At 42.0% G+C, this 22,168-nt stretch overlaps 2 protein-coding genes across 7 annotated transcripts in view; one reads left to right on the plus strand and one right to left on the minus strand.

The window, feature by feature from the left end:
• bcs1l.L (BCS1 homolog, ubiquinol-cytochrome c reductase complex chaperone L homeolog) lies at positions 1-14,237 on the minus strand (the record flags this gene model as incomplete). Its single annotated transcript, NM_001087205.1, is given in 10 exon segments — positions 1-560; positions 1,012-1,129; positions 1,378-1,428; positions 1,431-1,546; positions 1,775-1,806; positions 1,809-1,837; positions 1,968-2,162; positions 2,327-2,466; positions 2,780-3,153; positions 14,165-14,237. Coding segments are annotated over 9 exon segments (1,254 nt in total). The 5' UTR covers positions 3,100-3,153; positions 14,165-14,237.
• znf142.L (zinc finger protein 142 L homeolog) overlaps positions 13,905-22,168 on the plus strand; it is a 14,849-nt gene continuing 6,585 nt past the window's right edge. The window contains exons 1-6 of one of the 6 annotated variants that reach the window (XM_041577292.1): positions 13,905-14,386; positions 15,890-16,194; positions 16,935-17,576; positions 19,768-19,965; positions 20,232-21,044; positions 21,391-21,568. In XM_041577292.1, the coding sequence (XP_041433226.1) occupies positions 15,951-16,194; positions 16,935-17,576; positions 19,768-19,965; positions 20,232-21,044; positions 21,391-21,568 (2,075 nt within the window). In that variant the 5' untranslated portion in view covers positions 13,905-14,386; positions 15,890-15,950. Of the gene's footprint in view, positions 14,387-15,889; positions 16,195-16,388; positions 16,436-16,934; positions 17,577-17,892; positions 18,098-19,767; positions 19,966-20,231; positions 21,045-21,390; positions 21,569-22,168 lie in introns of those variants that run through there. The other 5 variants (XM_041577294.1, XM_041577293.1, XM_041577295.1 and 2 more) reach the window with 5 other exon arrangements.

The following is a 22,168-nucleotide window of genomic DNA, read 5'->3' on the forward strand; positions in this document are numbered from 1 at the left end:
GACAATAGATTGTCCATCTCCTCTTTAAATCTGACCTCAGTATTAGGAAATGATTTCTATATTAACACATTTCTCTGTTTGGTACTGAGTCAAAGCTCACAGTTCAGGATTTATGGGTGCACAAGCTTGACTGTTGCATGGAATGCCTCTGAGTGGTGTCCATTTTTTGAATGCACAGAAAAAATCAAGTTCTGAACTCCAAGTGCAAGAATATCACATGGTAGCAAAATAGATATTCTGGCTGGCTCTCTGAGCTGTACACACATATACATGTATGACCGTACAATATCTCTGGTTTTGAGGCATGTCACATAGTAGCCAAGCGAACATTCTGAATGGCTCCATCAGGGTCAGTTTTGTGCATCATGAAATGACCCTGCACTTGGGCAGCACTGATTTTATCAGAGGAGGACAGGGCTGCACTTGCAAATGCCTCGGATTGTACGGCCGTCTGGTCAGGGTAGAAGCGCAAAAACATCTGAGAAAGCTGCCAGTTGGTGCAATGTCCCACATACTGTTTCACATCCACACGGCCTGGGCGTATCAGTGCTGGGTCTAACCTGTGAAAAAGGGGATAGAACCATAATTATATGACGTTCATGGTTACTTCATAAACAATTAAGCATTAAGTTCACTTGGTATGAAATCTGGACCAATTCACCTTTATGTAGCCACTATCCCTGTAGCTACCCTTACAGACCTTTTATTCTCCTTATTTCCTGTGCTGCTTTCTTTTCTGTGGCAAGTCCCAAACTAACCACAGAAAAGAAAGCAGAGCAGGCACAGGAAGTACAGAGCAAGAACTGGGGGATTTCTGATTTTCTTATACACAGCGACTGGTACTGAGGATAATACAAATATGTCCAGGATTGGATTTACCCTCTAACAGAATTGAAGGTGATCATTAGGGTGCTCAATAGCTGTACACCACAAGCCACATCTTTTCCAAACTGCTTGCTCGGCCTGCTGCCATTTCCCTAATCACCTGGCTGTCTCTGCTCTGTTGATTACCTGTCAATATGATTTGTTGTCATGAACACTATCCGAGCTTCAGTAGATGCTACACCATCCAGTGCGTTTAGCAGCCCACTAAAAGTCAAGCGGCCCATTCCTTGGTATGCAGTCGGGTCTAGAAAGAAAGAAGGACAGAAATGGTTTTATTACACTTTTACTAAAAAATGTTTCTGCGTAGAATAACAACAAATGCAACAGATATGGAAAAAATGCACAAGGGATAGGGCAGAAAACGGGTTCTAGACTTCCATAAGTTAGTGGGTGGAATAGGTGTATGACACCTTCACTGCACCATACGAGCAGGTTTATTAGATATAGTCTACACAATCAGTGTATTGGTGCAAACAGACACTAGATACTAACTTTGCTTGTTAAGGTCACGACTCACAAACGCAGCATCCACATCTTCTAGTAAATAATGCTCTGCTGGGGAGCTACACTGAGGAGGTGGTTGAGTCGGTCATCTGAGAGGCTGCTGTCACTGAGACTCATCAAGCAGATACTGTATTCCAACTCCCCAGCAAGAGCTGTTCTGAGAGACAGAAAAGCAAGAATGACAAGAAAAGTAGTACACTATACATGAAAATAAAATCTCAAATGCCCCTTCTAGTGGCCACAGCAATACCAAAATGGAGATCAAAGTACTGGGGAACCCCAAGACTGGCAATGGGAATGAAAGACCATATTAGATTTAGCATCCATACAAATATTAATAAAATAAATGAATAGACTACTCATACTGAACTTCAGAACTACTTACATAAAACTGCTCTTCCCACAACCTGGTGGCCCTACAGCAGATAACCTCTACGGTAGGGAATCCCTGCAGCAAACCATATGGAATATCAAAAACTGTTATAACATTCAACAAATGAGAAAGAAAACTGGTTTATATTTTGCCCAAATTGTAACTGTGTAATCAATTAGAAACAGACCTAAAGTTTCTCTCTTACCTCTGTCACTGTACCATTTGGGGTTGTCAATGAAACCTTTAACATCCTGAACAATCTTTTCCGAAATTCCTTGTTCAAGCACAACAGAACTCAATGGTCGCCTGCGTCGAGGAAATCCAAACTGCCTCCATTCTGCACCTACAGCACTGTACATAACAGTCTTCCCAACCTGCTGCTTCAGTGCCAGTTCCCTAGCTGTAAAGCCAATCAAATGCTTAAAACAGGGAACTGATACAAAATAAATTCAGAGTCTTCAATCTTGACCAATATATAATAGTATGTTGAAAAGTATAAGGAAATTAAGCCTGTAAAAAGGAGATACACAGCATTGTCATATGATCCGGTTACTCAGATCTTACCTTCGTGCAGGATGTTGAAGAAGATATTCCGATTGGTTCCCAGGGCAGTGAAGGTCACAGATTCCCAGGGAGTTCCAGTATGCAGGTCAATCATCTGTTTCTCTCTGTTCCTTTCAATTCTGATCCATTTGCTTCTGTACCTTGAGGTGCCGAGAATAGAGCCCAGTAAGATATGGAAATGACTAATTAACCTCCAAAATTAGACGTCCATGCTGTTTAAAGTGGGTCTCCATGATCTGCTTTAATACAATGAATTTTCTTCTCTAATAGTACTGAAAAGGAACATTTAATGCTATACAAAATCTCAAGTTAAAAAGCCCAGGCTTAATCTGGACCTCAATTAACAAACGGTTATAAAACAGAGCCAAAAAGTCTTTTTTAGGGACATGTTTGCCTTAAAGCTATGGATTACATAATTCTGTGACAAAGTGGGAAGATATTTATAGCTTGTACCAGATGAAATGGTTCCCAGGGCTCGGAACAAAGTCAAACTTAGTGCTGATCCGACCACTCTCATGCTGTAGATAGGATGTCTCCACACTCAAGTGCTGCGTATTTTTGGCATAGTGAGAGATCCAGCTCAGTAACCATTGGTAGCTCTTGTCTTTGCTTGGCACTTCTAAAGTGATCATGTAATGCCTCCGAAAGGCAATCATGCCAAACTGGGCACCTTTACGGGTCAGAGCTAGTGCTGTTCCCACGCCAACCAGTCCAAACCCTGCCCCAAAATAGGGATTGTCCTTGAGAGCTGCTACAAAATCAGCAAAAGGCATTGCTGCCGTGGGTGCACCTTCTGCAAGATGTGGTCCGTCCTTCAATTTATGGTTCTGTGAGAAATAAGCAAAGAAACAGCACAATTTGTTTTTGATGATTTCTCAAGTGCAAAATTCAGACACAATTATTTTGCCACTAGCCATTGTATTTTTCTGGCAAATGGGCACTTGGTGTATCACACAAAACGAAGAATTATATATACTGCTACAGTTTCATAACCTACAATTGCTACCATGTACGAACAACACATTTTGGGTTAGAGGCCTGATCTGCCAGTCAAAAGAAAGGGGGCATCTGATAATACATCTGTCATATGTATAATGTTTTATATTATCCATAATAAATCTCCAATCATTAATCGAAATGAACAAAGGGGATCAGTTAAAGGGAAAAGTAAAAAGCTCAGCTAATAAATATGCAAGTGCTTCCCTGTGATTCAAGAATAATAGCAGGGCCAGCAGCCCAAGGGTTAAAGGGGTGGTGCACCTTAAAGGGATACTGTCATGGGGAAAAAAAAGTTTCAAAACGCATCAGTTAATAGTGCTGTTCCATCAGAATTCTGCGCTGAAATCCATTTCTCAAAAGAGCAAACAGATTTTTTTATATTTAATTTTAAAATCTGACATGGGGCTGGACATTTTGTCAATTTCCCAGCTGCCCCAAGTCATGTAACGTGTGCCTGCACTTCAGGAGAGAAATGCTTTCTGGCAGGCTGCTGTTTTTCCTTCTCAATGTAACTGAATATGTCTCAGTGGGACATGGGTTTTTACTATTGAGTGTTGTTCTTAGATCTACCAGGCAGCTGTTATCTTGTGTTAGGGAGCTGCTATCTGGTTACCTTCCCACTGTTCTTTTGTTTGGCTGCTGGGGGGGAAAGGGAAGGGGGTGATATCACTCCAACTTGCAGTACAGCAGTAAAGAATGATTGAAGTTTATCAGAGCACAAGTTACATGACTTGGGGCAGCTGGGAAATTGACAATATGTCTAGCCCCATGTCAGATTTCAAAATTTAATATAAAAAAACCTGTTTGCTCTTTTGAGAAATGGATTTCAGTGCAGAATTCTGCTGGAGCAGCACTATTAACGGATTCATTTTGAAAAAAATTTTTTTTCCCATGACAGTATCCCTTTAACGTTAACTTTTAGTATGTTATAGAATAGCTAATTCCTAGCATCTTTTCAGTTGCCTTTCATGTTCTCTTTTTTTTAATGTTTTTTTAATTATTTGACTTCTTCTGAGTCTTTCCAGCTTTCAAATGGAGGTCACTGACCCCATATAAAAAGCAATGCACTATAAGACTACAGATTTATTACTGTTTCCCTAGCAGGTGACTGTAATAGAACTTGCAGTGCTACAATTGGCTTGTAAAGACTTTTTTTTAAAAAAAAATGATGTAACAGCAAAACAAATCTAATGGGAGCACTCTCAGAATATTTGCTTTAATTTTTCTCCAAAGCCTTTGGTTTCCCTTTAATTATTCCAAAAATAAAACCGAATTATGCCTTCGGATTTGCTATGTGTGTGTATATTATCGAAGGCCAGTAAAATCAGTACCATGCAAAGTATATGATCTAAGGTAATTGTGTATATAAAGAGAAAAAGTGAGTAATGAATGTGGGGCTGCAGGGATTTCTTCCATAACTCCTTGTACAATTTCTACCGCTTTAAAAAGGAATATTTGCAGGTATATATACCAACAGAAAAGGGGCACACGGGGCTATTACCCGCCTACAGGTTACAAGTACATTATGCTGTTCCAGATGTTGGGGAAAAATCCAAAAACAAGAGATCACTTGAGGTACAAAGGGTTAACCACGTTTATTAATTATATAATAAACATACACGAGCTACGTGGATCCTGTACTCAAGTAAGACAGAATACAGAACAAAGGACTGACCAGACATCATATACCCTCTGGTACGAAACTTCATAGGAAAGGTGTGTAAAAGGAGTAAAAGGGAGTTTTAGGGAATAATGAGGGATACACGTCAGTGTGAGATTCTTGTTTTGAGAAAACTAAGGGAGTAAGGGTGTGTGAGTTTCAAGGACGCTTCACCTAGTTATAGAAATACAATAACAAAACAGAATACTGATAAGAACCGACTTGGCAGATGTTACACATAATCTTAGAACCATTTCTACAAGGGCCTCATGTGCACTTTGAAACTGTTCCCTCCATGGGGGGGGCAGGATAACTTTTCCTCCACAATTCCCCCGTTTTGTCGTTTTGTCAGTATGTCTGACAATAATAATAATACAAAACAAACAAGTAAATATAGCATACCTTATAAATGCTGTGGCTACAACCTGTATGAGAATACACGTGGTATATAATGTTTATATACTGTGATAATTAAATGAAGTCATTGTTGACCTTTAGTGTTCTTATGATAGAAAAGAACAGGCTTAGAAGAACTAGCCTTTGAAGGGAAACAAGACAACAAGGTGGTACAGCAACAAATGATGTTATGAAGACAATAGATGATTTGAAGAATGACACCAACACAGACAAGGAAATGCAGGATAGTATGAAAAATCTTTGCACACCAAGCACTGATACCTTGGAACCATGTGGATGGGTCCAACCACGAGAAGATGGATTGTTCCGTGTGATTGGTTAGAAAAGTGTCCTTCATCTGCTGAACCTTTACTAGGTGCTTGTCAATAGTGTCTTCTACATCATATGTATCAACAATGTAATTACAATGGGCTTTACCACTGTACATAACCCTCCATGACTAGCTGTAAGATAATCTAAAACTAAATGATGCTGCATAACTTCCTTCATCAACTGCTGCAGTTCATGACTGACTATCTTGAAAGTGTCGTCGTATTCATTAGTAATGTTATCAAGCAACAACGACAAAACAGACATGAGGCTAAAGGCTTACTTAATGTAACATCTATTAACCCAGGGGGTGTCAAAGAGAGCTTTGGCATTACCTTTGTGAGATGCACGCTTTGCTAGGAAGTGTGCTGGAATCGGAGCTATCTTAATATCTTTAGCTTCCATATACCAGGTGGGAGGAAGCAATAAAGCAATCATACACACCCCGTGGGAACCTCTTGGTAACCAATAATAGGCACATTTACCAGAAACAAAGTCATAAGGTGAAGGTAAAGTGTAAGGAAGATCGAGACCTATAAGGTAGGTTAGTCTTAGCAACATGTCGATGCTTAGCAAACATTTAGTAAAAGGATTACTACAATTTACCTTGAAGTATGAATAATTTCTTCTGTCAGTGCTGAACTTATCTAGCACTAGTGAGGCTGATTTGCAAGTAAGGTCACCTAGGTGTAAATGATTAGCTGAAATGTTGATGCAAAGGCCATCAGAACATAAGTGTACCGACTTACCAATATCCTTGGGCAACACAGTTTTGTTAAAACACATGACTGGTGATTTGCTGAATACTGAGATGGCCATAGGAATAAGTGTAGTGTTATACGGGAGAAGTGTAAAATTACCTTGTGGCAAGTTAACCATATCCTGAGGGGATAGAGGTTCTGCTACGTATGACATACTGCGAGCTGTAAAGGCAGAGTGTGTACATATCCATCAATCAATAATATTGAGTGTGGATGCTACTATAATATGCATTTTAACATTATTATTAGGCTCAAACAGTTGTGCATATGTCTCTTTTGACAACTTTAACGTGAGCTGTTGATGAAACATTAACCTCAGGTACAGAAGATGCTGGCGAGGCTGCTGTCGTGTTGACTTGTGACTTGTCATCAACGGCATACTTTATGAGTGCTGCAATCAGCACAGTAATGAAGATAAGGATGTGCAGCAGGAAGAAACAGATGATAAGTCTCTTGTCCGGCTTCAGACCAAAACATCTGGTCCACAAAGACATGATGATGCTGCTGAAGATTTGTCCTGGTGTTTAATCTTCACCCGATGTTGACCTACTTACTTAGCACTGGATGTTGGGGTCCCTGGGACTTAGGTGGTGGTGGGAAAGAGACGTTATTATGTCCTGCATTTCCCCCACTTACAAAACAAGTGGAAGTTGAGTCTCCTTACCGTGAGACGCGTGGATCCAATTTGATTTCCCTTCAAAGTTACAGCGGTTTCTGTGGTGAGGAGTACCTGGAATGGTCCTTCCCAGCGAGGCTGAAGAACTTTGGCGATGTGTCTCTTTACGAGGACCCAATCTTCTGGAATGCATGCAATCCCAGAACATCTACTGGATCTGGTAGAATAAGAATAAACTCGAGAATAGAATATGGTCAGTTATTTATGTAACCGAGTAACATATTGAGTCATTCTTCCATAGTTCATGTAAAGAAGATCAGCAGGAGGAAAGTACTGAGCCATGCGTGCTGGTCTCCCAAACAATAATTCATGTGGGGAGAGTGCCTGACAGACATAAGCACTATATAATATATATAATATAATATAAGCACTATAAGCACTATATCAAGGGCATCTGGCCATGCAAGTTTAGTTTCTGCACATACTTTACTTAGTCTTTCCACTTTCCCACTAGCTTGGGGATGGTAAGGTGTGTGAAACATTTGATGTATCCCAGTGTCTTTACAGATTAGTTGCATTACCTGTCTTGTGAAATGTGTACCTTGTCTTGTGAAATGTGTACCTCGGGTATATCTGCAAACAATCTCTGCAATCAGCTTTTTACCTGCAGCTTCAGCTGAAGCTTTTACAATGGGCCAGGCTTGCAGCCAACCAGAGAATTAATCAACACAAACATTAAACAGTACATATTCATAGGTACAACATTTAGGTAGCTGTATGTAATCTATCTGCAATATCTGAAAAGGGTACATTGCTTTAGGAAGGTGTTTGGTAGGTGTTGGAACTATCTTAACTGGATAGCGTTGCACACAAATGAAACATGATTGCACATATTTGGCTGCGATAGACGAGAACCTGGGGGCAAGCCACACTCTTGATACTGCATCACACCTCCCCCCTTTTGAAATGTGGGTTAGACCATGCGAGGCAGCAACCAAATATGGTAACAGAGCACGATGTGCGACAGGGCAATCGCCTAAGCACTAAAAAGAAACATCACCATCTGGAGTGTAAATCCGGCTTTAAGCCAATGTTCCTTCTCTTCAGGTTCCGCTTGGGCCTGAAGGGCTGATAAAACAGCACTAGAGCGAACAGGTAGTGTTGGTTCTTTTACAACAAATCCTTTAAACATTTTTTTATACAACGCTGCCTGCTTTGCAGCTATATCAGCACGGGCATTACCTTGTGCTACAGGGTCAGAGGACCCGGTATGGGCTTGTACAGTGTTTCTAAATACTGGTATGGACTTGTACTTAATGCCTGCAACCTGCTTTGGTAGTCGGATTAGGCATTACCAAACAAAATACCAATCATTCTTGCCAGGCTTTTTAATTGGCAAGATGGGCATGTTTACAGGGCTGATCCTGTGAATTAACACTCCCCTGTAACCCTTGAATGACTGGACAAATTCCCTCTACTTGCGCCCTGGAAAGTGGGTACTGTGAGATTTTGGGCAGGGGGGCCCTTGGTTCTACTTGTTTGGACACAGGTGGTATGGATGACATCAACCAGACATCTGTCGGTGATAAATCCCACAAATCACTTGAGACACATTGTAATTCAGGAGATACGGAAGGTTCCTCCTTAGACATTTATTTGAGTGACAAAAGATTAGCTGGGCATTGGGCATCTCAGACACTCTGTCCAGAGTGCAAGATATGGTGTACCCTACTTTACAAAGGATGTCCCTACCGATGAAATTGTCAGGGGTGGAGGCACTTAAAAGAAAGGCAGCTTTTGTAGATACGGGACCAATGGATACTTCCCCTGGGCTTGTTTCTGCCTTAGGGATAGGATTTCCTCCCACTCCCACTGCTGTGACTACATTACCAGATAATGGCAGATTTGGGACAGTCTTTAAAACTGAGCAGGCAGCACCGGTAGGGTCAGTCTTTAAAACTGAGCCGGCAGCACCGGTATCCACTAAGCAAAGGAAGGGTAATTCATTAATAAACACTTTGATTAGGGGGTCTGGGTGGTGATTAGAAGTGTTTCTAAATACTGGTACTGTGGGTTGCCTCGCACCTTCAGTTGAGATTTATGAGGGATGCATTGGAATGTGTAGGGGCTGCATCTCCTGCTGATGGAAGGGCTTTCTTTGGGAATCTGCCCTTATCAGAATAATGCCCTGGCTTATTACAATTAAAGCAAATAACTGTCTTTTTGTTACGGTTACATGACCTGTTCTGTCATCCGTTATTTTTGTTGTAGTTATTGTTTCTGGAGTTTTGGGACTTATCCTATAAGTTGTTAGGTTGTTGCTGAATGAGTAACCCTGCTGGGGCTTAGGACAGGAGTTCTCGAGACTTGTGGCAATGGCAATTATCTCTTCTAACTTCTTATGCTTCTAGGCAGGACTATGTAGGCTGAGTTTACTTTTAAGATCATCTAGTAAACCTGACACAAAGGCAATAGCAAGTAACATTGTTTTTCCCTCATTGGTTAGGGAAGCTGATCTGCCACAGGCAATGACCCTCTCCTTAAATCTGGTCGCATACTGGACAACAGACTCTTGGGCATCTTGGTTAAATTTAAAAACTGTTTCCAAAGAAGCTTCTGGAAAAATGGTGCCTACAGTACCTTCCAGAGCATGTAAGTGGACCCCAACTTGGGCTGGGTCAGCAGGGTTAGTATCCCAATTCATTTTGGCTAACAGATGTTGGTAATCTCCTGGATCACACACAACTAACATATCGGTCCAGTTAGGGTTATGGGCACTATGGAAAAAGAAGAGTTCCTGTACAAATGTGTGTGGATTAGTGTGGGCTGTGGAACATCTTGAAAAATCCTTCTAAGATCTGATACTGTGTGTGTGTGCCCCCCACCTCTCCCCCCCTCTTCTCTAGTTTGTACTGTACAGGCGGGGTAGAGCTTGGCTGTTGGACTGAGAACTGCCTGTATCAGAGCTGCTGTTTTCAGCACTGAAAGATAAATTGTCTCTAAGATGTTTGACTTTTAGGTGTTATTTCTCACTATTCTCTATTTTCTTACGTATCTCTTCCTCTAGCAGCTTTTCTTGTTCCTCTCTTTGCTTTCTAGCTTCCTCTGATTCTACTGCACTTTCCTGACCTTCTTTCTCCTCTTCTCTGCCTCCTCTGACCTTCTTCTAAGGCACTTTCCTGACCTTCTTCTTTGGCACTTTCCTGACATTCTTCCTCACCTTTTCTGCTGCCTTCTCAGATTCCTGCGCTCCCTTGCTCTTAGTTATTGTGGGAAACATCCCAGCATAAGGGCGCTGATGGCTCTATGTATGCCTTATGATTTACAACCACTCAAGTCTGTAGTGCTAGAGCTTCTGAGATATCAATGGTGTACTGTTTATTTATGTAGATGTAGGTATGGCAAAGGACTTACTCTTTGTAAGCTTACTCCACTTATGCAAGTAGGACACAACAGTTTTACCATATCTATCCGCAATCACCCTTACTGGTGAACGCGCAGAGGTAACCAACCTCTGTTCACATCCGCTATCACCTTCCTGGTGAATGTGCAAAGGTGAACAACCTCTGTTCACAAGTTTCCTCCCTTCTAGGGCGAGATGCTCCTAATGAAGTCTTACTCTCATACTGGCTAAACCGCCTTAGTGAGATTAGAGCCCATCTTAAAAAAATTGCCTTCTTCCCTCAAGTCCTCAGACTAATATTGGGGTATACATTGGTACCACTGGTTTCTTACGAGGTGGGTTAGTACAAGTCTTATAAGCAGCGAAATTATGGAACAGTTGGAATTATTTCACTTAGCAGTTAGTTCCCAGTCACATGCACATTCATACAGGACACATGGTTAAGACAAACATAGATACCTCGAATGATCTCCTTGGGTCAGGCTGCTTGAGCAGCAACACCCAGTCCGTGTAGAACCGGAGGAGAAAGGAGACAGAACAAGGTATGCTTTCCTTGTGTGGCCACTCCTGTCCCGTTAGTTCTCTGGGTCCTCACTGTGGATGGATGAAGTCAGCGTCTTGAGCCTGCCCGCATTCGACCACCATTTGTTGGGGAAAAATCCAAAAACCAGAGATCACTTGAGGTACAAAGGGTTAACCAAGTTCATTATTTATATAATAAACTTACACGAGCTACGTGGATCCTGTACTCAAGTGAGACAGAATACAGAACTAGGTACAGAAATATAATAAAACAGAATACTGAAGAACAGATTTGGCAGATGTTACACATAACCTTGGAACATTTTCTACAAGGGCCTCATGTGCACTTTGAAACTGTTCCCTCCATTGAGGGGGGGGCAGGATAACTTTTCCTCCACACAGAGGACACACCACCCACTCTCAATCCTCATGTCCCCAGCATGCTAAACCAGTTCAATGTACTATGCGTTACACACCTCTAAATCACACAGCTTACTTGCGTGTCCAAGAACTACTTTCTATGCGTTTCACGCCTCTCTGTGGGAGAGACTGTGCTTCTCTGCGCATCCAAAGAGTTGTGCGTTCCAGCGCTTACTTCCGGTTGCGTTTCAAGCTACCTCTGCGTGTGTGTATGGTGTGTGCGCCTGCTTTTAGGCAAGAACGCAAAGCTGACATTAGGCATTGGTTTTGTACTCATCCACACATATAATGTATAATGTACCCCAGAACTCATAACAGATGGCACAAAGGCATTTCTGTGTACAATACCCCAGAACTCATAGTAAGATGGCACAAAGTAATTTCTGTGTATAATACCATCAGAACTCATAGTAGAATAAGACAAAAGCCATTCCGAGTATAATACCCCAGAACTCATGGGAAGGAGGCACAAACACAATTCCGTATATATCACAGAATTCACAGCAGGGTGGCATAGTCCAGATGGCATAGTGGCAGTCCTATTTTTTTGAATGTTAAAAATCAGAATGGCTACTTAAGGGAAGAAACGGGTGAATGGTGTCACAGTGGGAAAACAGAGGAGAGACAGCCAAAAAAGGGAATTTTGGGGAACTGAACATAGTAAAGTAACAAACACCATAAGGCAGAAGAAATTAAGGGGGATTTGTATCCAGCATTCATCTGCACTGATTGTTGGGGGGGGGGAGAAAGGGAATCTGTAAATAAGGGAAGTACCATCCTGCCTTTTGGTCTGTTACATAGTTAGATCAGGTTGAAAAAAGACAAAGTCCATCAAGTCCAACCCCTCCAAATGAAAACCCAGCATCCATACACACACCCCTCCCTACTTTCACATAAATTATATATACCCCTATCTATACTAACTATAGAGTTTAGTATCACAATAGCCTTTGATATTCCAATAAATCATCCAAGTCCCTGTTATAGTCATTAACTGAATCAGCATCACAACATCACCTGCAGTGTATTCCACAACCTCACTGTCCTGACTGTGAAGAACCACCTACTCTGTTCCTTTAAATGAAAGTTATTTTCTTCTAGTCTGAAGGGGGGGGCTCTGGTACAGTGATTCTCTTTATGGGTAGAAAGGTGCCCTACTATTACTTGTAAAGTGTAATCATGGACCCGGAAGATGGATGCCATGAAGTCCACTGCCAGAATCTGGCCCGAGGGGTAAGTATATAATATGGGACATTTCCCGGGGGGGCAGTTAGCCTGGGGGGAGGAGGGAGGGAGGTCTACGTGGGGTGGGGGGTATGGGGATTTTTGCAAATGTGTTGAATTCTCCTTTAAGGACTGGAGTCCAAATCTGCACTGCATACTCCAGATGAGGCCTTACCAGGGACCTATAAAGAGGCATAATTATGTTTTCATCCCTTGAGTTAATGCCCTTTTATATGCAAGACAGAACTTTATTTGCTTTAGTAGCCACAGAATGGCACTGCCCAGAATTAGACAACGTGTTATCTACAAAAACCCCAAGATCCTTCTAATTTAAGGAAACTCCCAACACACTGCCATTTAGTGTATAACTTGCATTTATATAATTTCTGCCAAAGTGCATAACCTTGGATTTATTAACATTGAACCTCATTTTCCAGTTTTCTGCCCAGTTTCTAAACTTAGACAAATCACAAAGTGGCAGCATCCTGCATGGAACCTATAGTTATGCCCAATTCCAAAACCCACCAGCACACCCTGGCCTCTCATGCCAAAATTGGTCCAGTGCTCCGTAAAAAAAGGGGAATCGTCACCCTCAGCAATATGTGATAAGAAGAAAATTATTAGGGATGCACCGAATCCAGGATTAGTTCGAGATTCAAACTTTTTCAGCAGTATTCGGCCGAATCCTTCTGCCCAGCCGAACTAATCTGCATATGCAAATTAGGGGCGGGGAGGGAAAACGCGTGACTTTTTGTCAGAAAACAAGGAAGTAAAAAATGTTTTGCAAATTAGGGTTCGGATTTGGTTCGGTATTCGGCCAAATCTTTCACAAAGGATTCGGGGGTTTGCCCGAATCCAAAATAGTGGATTTGGTGCATCCCTAAAAATTACCGGTACTCAGGACCCCATGCAAGCAGGCCAGGCCCTGCGTGTTTATTAAACATAATGTTTCAGGGGGCGTACCCCTTCGTCAGTCTAACAAAGGGGTGCACCCCCAAAACGTTACATTTAATAAACACGCAGGGCCTGGCCCGCTTGCATGGAGTCCTGAGTGCCGTTAATTTTTTTGTTATCATGTATAATGAACTTTTCCCTATCTCAAGTCACTCTAGACAGCACAGGTGACTGTCAAGTGAATGTCCGAGAGGACAAGCAACCCCCAAGATGGCTGGGGGGAGAAGGGGACAGACAACCCCCTCATGACAGGCAATACCCCCCCCCACACACACACACACACAGCTCAGTAAACTGGCAGTTGTAGAATAAGCAAACAGAAAAGGGCAGCCATGGAAGCACATTAAGAATCCTCAACCCAGTCTGTAACACACACGATACATCCCAGTAGAAACCCCTGTAATTCTCATGAGGAGGTCAGTCCCCCCACTTCATTCCCTGACCCCCCATATTCCTTCTGCCCAGAGACTGCCCTGTTACCAACATCCAGACAAATGACATACACCACACGACACAGACAGGAGCCTTTGCATTTCATGATAGCACCACTCACTAAAACAGATCTTTCTGCAGCTGTGCTGTCTCCTGTACTTCTCCTAACAATCGGCTCTCAGCTGGCAGGCTGCAAACAGCATACGGTGCAATGTGGTGCTCACTCTGCAATCCACTGATCATGTCTGCTGTTTGCACTGCAGCCTGCTAGCCGAGAGCCGATTGTTAGGAGACGTACAGGAGACAGCACAGCTGCAGAAAGATCTATGTCACTGTCCACAAAGTCAGTACAAAGGGCTGGGGGAAGGGGACTTGGTCGGGCTTCTCAGAGTACTGAAAGTTACAAGTCCCCGACAGTAGATCGGAAGTGGCTCACTTAATAAAAAACAGAGTGGCACCTCGGGCATTTGCCCTTTTAGACAGATTATCAATCCGGGCCTGTGTGTGGGGCATGTTTAGTTGTTACTGTGTGTGTGTGGGGGGGGGGGGGGGGTCGGAGAATTAGGGGCATTATTTGTACATACATTTAATTTTCACTGTGATGCAGATTCTTTCCTACTGTACTGATACAGACACAAATTATATATATATATATATATATATATATATATATATATATATATATAGTAAAAATCATACGCAAAAAGGAATAAGGAAAATAAGGGCAATTGCAGAGTGTCTTTTAAAATACAAATTATTGCATCCTAGTTAAAGATTAAGGTAAAGAAGAAGGTAAGGTTAAAATAACTGGAGGTGCTAAGGGTCCCCCCCCCCCTGGTGATTGCAATCGCTTACCTGTTGTTACCCTGGGTAACTTGCCAACACGCAGTGCAAGGCACTCTGCAAGTAATACCCTGGGAGCTGTAAATACCTATTTTTTTTTTATAACTTGTTTTTATTTTGTTTTATAACATAATAATCTTTCCATTTCCAATGTACAAATTTTCAATAAATATAAGTTACATCAACAATATAAAGGTAATATTGTAACAACATTTCTAACAGTCAGCTCTTTTAAACTATTTAAAGACCTTATGAGGAGTTATGTCTGATAAGAGGTCAACATTCTGTTAATTTGATGGCTCCTGGGGGGTGCCTAGTTTGGTTGTTCCCGTCACTGCTGTAAAGTTCTGAGGTATTGGGACGATTCCACAACCAGTGGGTGGTTTCTTAATGATTCCAGATTGTACCATGTTGTGTATCAAAAAGTATAAACTGTGAGGTGTCTTAATTTGAGTTGGAAGAGATTTTATGTATATTGTCCATGTGTTAAAGAATTTTGTTGTGTTTTGCTCTTTTCAGATTGTTGCTTCCAACAAGTCCAAATGAAAGATATGATGTTGTTTTCTTTTAACCAACGTTATGGGTGGGGGATCAGTGTCTAGCCATTGCTGAAGTATTGTTTTTCCTAGCTGCTGTCGCTAGTCTTCCCATGAAGTTTTTTCTGCTTTTGTTAATTGTGTATATGATGCGGTATTGCTAAATAAAGCCCATTCTGTTTGTTTTTGTAGAGGTTTTCGAGCCATCTGTATCCCATGCAAGACCACCTCCTGCCAAAAAGTTTGAAGTAAGGTGCAGGACCATAGATTATGTACTAGGTTAGCCTTAGGGGAAATACCTATTTTTTGCACACCCTTTTACTCTTCCCAAACTCTGGGTATTTAGTAAGGGGAGACCTGGGAAAGAAATACTTAACTGTAGGGAGCAAAATAAAATACAATTTAAAGAATTACTGCAATCCCCAGCACAGTTGAACATTAAAGTGTTGTTTGCTTTGTTGTTTCAGCAGTAAATTTGAATGTAGATGACGAGCAGTAACAAGAAATGCTGCCCTCTGATCAAGGGAGATGGCAAAGTTGGAACTCTCAAAGTCATGTAACTGGACAGAAAAGTCAAGCGAGGACTTGTTGCTCCAATCAGATATCCCTGGGAAACAAAGGGAGGAACCACCTTGCACTGTTCCTGCACAGAAACATGAGGCATTGCACCCTTCCAATATCATACAATCTGGCATAGCATCTGATATGAAAATGGTTGCTTTAAATGTTACTGGCCCGGAGATGCTTAAAGGAAACTCAAGTGATCTTAGAGGTAAGTGCCAGCTCTGAATTTTTTTCACTTTGTCCTCTCTAGCCATCATGGTTAAATGTAATTTTCCCTAATGTAAGAAAAGTGGATTCTAAACAGCTTCCCAAAATAAACTAATTACAAACGTTTAATGGTTTTAAAGTTATTTGTAAATGTAATTGCTACTGAAACCAATATATGTCCTTCTGCATTCCTAGTTATGACCCTTGAAACTGTTTAACAGAGCCTTCTCCAGCCATGACAGGTTTGTAAAGTCATAATAATAATAATAATAAATAAGTCAGACCCACCATTGCAGAGAATAGCAGAGAACAGACATATACTTTTAATAGTAAATTGACAGATTTACAAATAAATATAAAACCATTGTAATTTGTATAATAAATTAACATTGGAGAGTTGCTTAGGATTATATTTTTTTTAATAGACAAAATTTTTTTATAAAAAGAGGTAAATATCAAAAACATGCACAGTTTCTCGCTTAAAAACATTTATTGGTGCATATAAACCACAAAAAATAACATATCAATATTCAATTCACACACACCACAAAGCAGTGTCTCCCCCCCAGTCTGCCTACCTGTTGTTAGCCACACCCTCCTGACGCGTTTCGCGCTATTGGGCGCTTCATCAGAGGAGGTCATTTTTTTATATCCTGCATAAGTATGTGATGATTTTATATATTTGTTTTGGAGATATAATCCATTTGTAAATAACATCTGTTTACTTGTTTTCATTATTAGATCTGTCTCAAGATGATTCCACTTTCTCAAGTTCAAGTCTGCTGCCTCAGGACTTGTGTTCTCAGCTTCTACCCAATGAGGCTTCAAATCTTCCCAACAATTCTCACGGTGATGAGAACAGGCCTTCAGCTAGAGGTGTTAGATGTGGATATAAACAGACAAACAAACAGACAAGCAAAGGTGACAATGGTTATTCTGCCAAGTCAGAACATTTTCTTTGCCCAGTCTGTAGCAATGAGTATAAAGCACCCAGTGAATTGAAGGGACATTTTAAAAGCCATGTGCCTCCCCGTCAGGACTTCAACTGCTGGAAGGTTTCTTGCCCATTTAGAACACAAGATCGCAAGCATTTTCAGTTGCATCTGAGGAAAGAACATTGTTTAACACCGGTTACTTGTGCTCATCGTACATGTCGTTGGCTATTTCCAAACAGTGAGGAAATGAACCTGCATTTCCGCTATCACTTTCCTTTTCACTGCAGCCAGTGCGACTTTGTTAGTTCTAACACAAAGCTATTTTCACAGCATAAAAAGGAACACAATGCAGAAAAAGATAATTGTTTGGGTGGTGGGACAACACAGCCACTACAGGTTCCTACCACCCAACCAAGGCAAGATATCCCCCATGACAGCCTGAAGCCCAGTGAGTACAGACAAAAAATATTTGCATTCCATTTAATTTTTTGCTGTTAGTGTCTTTTTATTCAATATGACCAATATTGTACCATAATCGCAGGCCCGGACTGATAATCTGTCTAAACGGGCAAATGCCCGAGGTGCCACTCTGTTTTTTTATTAAGTGAGCCACTTCCGATCTACTGTCGGGGACTTGTAACTTTCAGTACTCTGAGAAGCCTGACCAAGTCCCCTTCCCCCAGCCCTTTGTACTGACTTTGTGGACAGTGACATAGATCTTTCTGCAGCTGTGCTGTCTCCTGTACGTCTCCTAACAATCGGCTCTCGGCTAGCAGGCTGCAGTACAAACAGCAGACATGATCAGTGGATTGCAGAGTGAGCACCACATTGCACCGTATGCTGTTTGCAGCCTGCCAGCTGAGAGACGATTGTTAGGAGAAGTACAAGAGACAGCACAGCTGCAGAAAGATCTGTTTTAGTGAGTGGTGCTATCATGAAATGCAAAGGCTCCTGTCTGTGTCGTGTGGTGTATGTCATTTGTCTGGATGTTGGTAACAGGGCAGTCTCTGGGCAGAAGGAATATGGGGGGGGGTCAGGGAATGAATTGGGGGGACTGACCTCCTAATGAGAATTACAGGGATTTCTGCTGGGATGTATCATGTGTGTGTTACAGACTGGGTTGAGGATTCTTAGTCTGCTTCCATGGCTGCCCTTTTCTGTTTTTTCTACAACTGCCAGTTTACTGAGCTGTGTGTGTGTGTATGGGGGGGGGGATCGCCTGTCCCCTTCTCCCCCCCCAGCTGTCTTGGGGGTTGCTTGTCCTCTCGGGACAGTCACCTGTGCTGTCTAGAGTCACTTGAGATAGGGACAAATTCATTATATTAGGCATAACTATAGGTTCCATGCAGGATGCTGCCACTTTGTGATGGACTTGGATGATTTCTTGGACAGACATAATATCAAATGCTATTGTGATACTAAACTCTATAGTTAGTATAGATATGGGTATATATAACTTATGCGAAAGTAGGGAGGGGTGTGTGTATGGATGCTGGGTTTTCATTTGGAGGGGTTGAACTTGAAGGACTTTGTCTTTTTTCAACGTGATCTAACTATGTAACACACCAAAAGGCAGGATGGTACTTCCCTAATTTACAGATTCCCTTTCTCCCCCCCCCCCCCCCCAACAATCAGTGCAGATGAATGCTGGATTCAAATTCCCCTCAATTTCTTCTGCCTTATGGTGTTTGTTACTTTACTATGTTCAGTTCCCCAAAATTCCCTTATCAAAACTGTTGCAAGGATTTGGCTGGCTCTCCTCTGTTTTCCCACTGTGACACCATTCACCCTTTTCTTCCCTTAAATAGCCATTCTGATTTTTAACATTCAAAAAAATAGGACTGCCACTATGCCATCTGGACTATGCCACCCTGCTGTGAATTCTGTGATATATATGAAATTGTCTTTGTGCCTCCTTCCTATGAGTTCTGGGGTATTATACTCGGAATGGCTTTTGTGTTATTCTACTATGAGTTCTGACGGTATTATACACAGAAATGACTTTGTGCCATCTGTCGAATTTCAAAGTGCAAAAAACTTCAAAATTCGACCATCTAATAGGCTAGTTCGACATTCGAAGTTGAATTCGTAGGATCTTACGATCATACGATTTCACTTCGACTTCTAAAACCAAATGTTGGCTATATGTTCTAGGAGGTCCCCATAGGGTAACATAGCAATTCGGCAGGTGTCGAAGTCAAAGTTTTTTAAAGAGACAGTACTTCGATTATCGAATGGTCGAATAGTTGAAGCATTTTCACTTCGAATCGAAGTTGAATTTGGCCTATTCGATGGTCGAAGTACCCAAAAATTACTTCGAAATTCTGCCCCTAAATGTGTGGATGAGTACAAAACCATGTGTTTACATGTGGGCTGCTTTGATTTTTTTGCCTTTTTTGCTTTTTACTCCCAGTCCAGCCCTGTTTGTAATCTTTGAGCTGAATTTCAGAAATGAGGCACATCTTACTAATAAGCCCACATAGTGGAGCCAGTAGCTTTGTAAGTAGCGGGCGGAATCATTTTTAGTAACTGAACTCAGAGATGGTGTATGGGATAGTTAAAGTGATTAATGTAAAGTGATATAATTTCTACCAGTGAATTTGACATCATTTTGAATAATTTTATGTATTTATTATTAGATAAGAAAGCAGAGTATGCGTCACTTTCTCCTCAGCAAACCATGAAAAGAGCCAAAACTACCACCAAGAATGGAATATCCAAAGAAAATCCCATGTGCGTCACTGATGGAGACAGTAGTACTTTTACTGCATTCAAAAATAATGCAACAAAAGTGAAAAATAGCCACACTGTTAAAAACAAGAGCAAGGCATTTAAAGGTAAGATCTTGCAATGTGTGAATGTGGCAATACCTTCGTGGAAATAGGCAGTTTTCCCTTCTAACCTTATTGAATCCCAATCAGTCTGGGCTTGTAATTTGATCTTCTGATGAGTGGGGATGTTGTCTCAGCTGGAGATGCCCATTGCACCCATTAGAACAGTTTTGCTTGTTACACTATTATTTGTTAGAATGCTCTTGCAGTGTCAGTGTATAGCAGTGTTGCATTTTGTTTTGCTGCCACTTATACACTCATTTTTATTAAAGGAGATGTGGAGAATGGAAAGGAGCACCTGTTTAAGACCCACATGTGCCCAGAGTGCAAACGTTGCTTCAAGAAACGGACTCACCTGGCAGATCATTTACATTTGCATTTTCCTGACCCCAACCTGCAGTGCCCCAATTGCCACAAATTCTTTACTAGCAGTAGCAAATTGAAGATTCATATGATGAGAGAGGCAGGTGAAAAGACCCATCGCTGCCCACTTTGCAACTACAGCTCTGTAGAGAAAAATGCCCTCAACCGCCACATGGCAAGCATCCATGAGGGGGTGTCCAATTTTTACTCAGACACCTATTCCTGCCCAGTATGCCAGGAGACATTTAATCTGAGCCAGGCTTTGAAAGATCACATGAAAGGGCACAAATCTGACCCACAGTTGCATCTGTGCTTTGAACAAGATTGTAACCAAGCCATGTCAGACAGGAAGGAGTTCCTTCGGCATCTAAAAGAGTCACATGGAATTCAGGCAGTTGAGTGTAGGTACCACGCCTGTTCGTTACTTTTCAAGAGCCGTGAGGAGATGGAGCAGCACCGTAAGAACCATTATGCCTTTCATTGTCAGGAGTGTGACTTTGTCTGCTCCAATAAACACACTTTTCGTAAACACAAGAAATGTGGGCACCCCGGCAAAGAGGAACTGTCTTGTCCCTTCTGTTCATTTAAGAGCTTTAACCCAGTAGAGTACAATGACCATGTAGGCAAGATGCATGCCAATGAGAAGATTCATCGATGTGGGGATTGTGATTTTGCCACGGCTCACAAGAGGGTTCTGATCCGTCACACGTTGCTGCACACAGGTAGGGGTAAACTTTCTTAATTTCTCGATTTTTCTTCAAACAATCTTGGGGTTACTTTGCTTACAGCTGTACAAAATAAAAGGATCAACAATACCAAAAGTTACGATTATTACATTGACAGGAACCAAAAAGACCTCCATTAACCTCTATAAGACCTTTGGACATTTTGGGCCAAATCTTGGGCCTGCTGACAAAGTGTCTGAAATGGCCTTTGTTCAACATTGCCCTATACAATCTGCTGTGTTCCAATACCTTTTTTTGTTCTTCTATAATAGGGAGTCCGGGGCAAAAGTGAATTTTGGTCATTCAGGCAATAATGAAATTACTGTTCTATCTTTCTGTACAGGGGAGAAACCTCACAAATGTACACAGTGTGACTTCATGTGTCGGGATATCAGCTACCTCTCCAAACACATGCTGACCCATTCCAGTGACAAGAACTACATGTGTACTGAGTGCGGATACATCACCAAATGGAAACACTACCTCAATGTACACATGCGCAAGCACAGCGGTGACCTCCGGTCAGTCCTACAGAACACTAACCCTTTCCTGATTGCACCGAACAGTAGTCTTGACTGTATTTGTCACTTTGTTTTACTCTTAAAGGGGAAGGAAACCTAGCCGGCGCAAACCCCCCACCCCCCCTCCCGTTTGTTGCCCACCCTCCCTCCTCCCCCCTGGCCTACCCGTCCCACTGGGCAAATGCCCCTAACTTGTTACTTACCCTTCTGCGCTGGTCCAGTCCAGGGAGTTCACCGACGACATCTTCTTCCAGGCGATCTTCTTCCTGCTGTGAACGGCGCATGCGCAGTAGGATCATTTTGCCGGTACGATCTACTGCGCATGCGCGTGACTTTTGGCGCATGCACAGTAGATCCGTACCGGCAAAATGATCCGACTGTGCATGTGCCAAAACGCCGTTCACAGCAGGAAGAAAAACGCGTGGAAGAAGATGTCGTCGGTGAACTCCCTGGACTGGACCTGCGCAGAAGGGTAAGTAACAAGTTAGGGGCATTTGCCCAGCGGGACGGGTAGACCAGGGGGGAGGAGGGAGGGTGGGCAACAAACGGGAGGGTGGGTGGGGGGTTTGCGCCGGCTAGGTTTCCTTCACCTTTACATTA

Source organism: Xenopus laevis, chromosome 9_10L, assembly GCF_017654675.1.
Source record: "Xenopus laevis strain J_2021 chromosome 9_10L, Xenopus_laevis_v10.1, whole genome shotgun sequence".
Classification (NCBI taxonomy): domain Eukaryota; kingdom Metazoa; phylum Chordata; class Amphibia; order Anura; family Pipidae; genus Xenopus; species Xenopus laevis.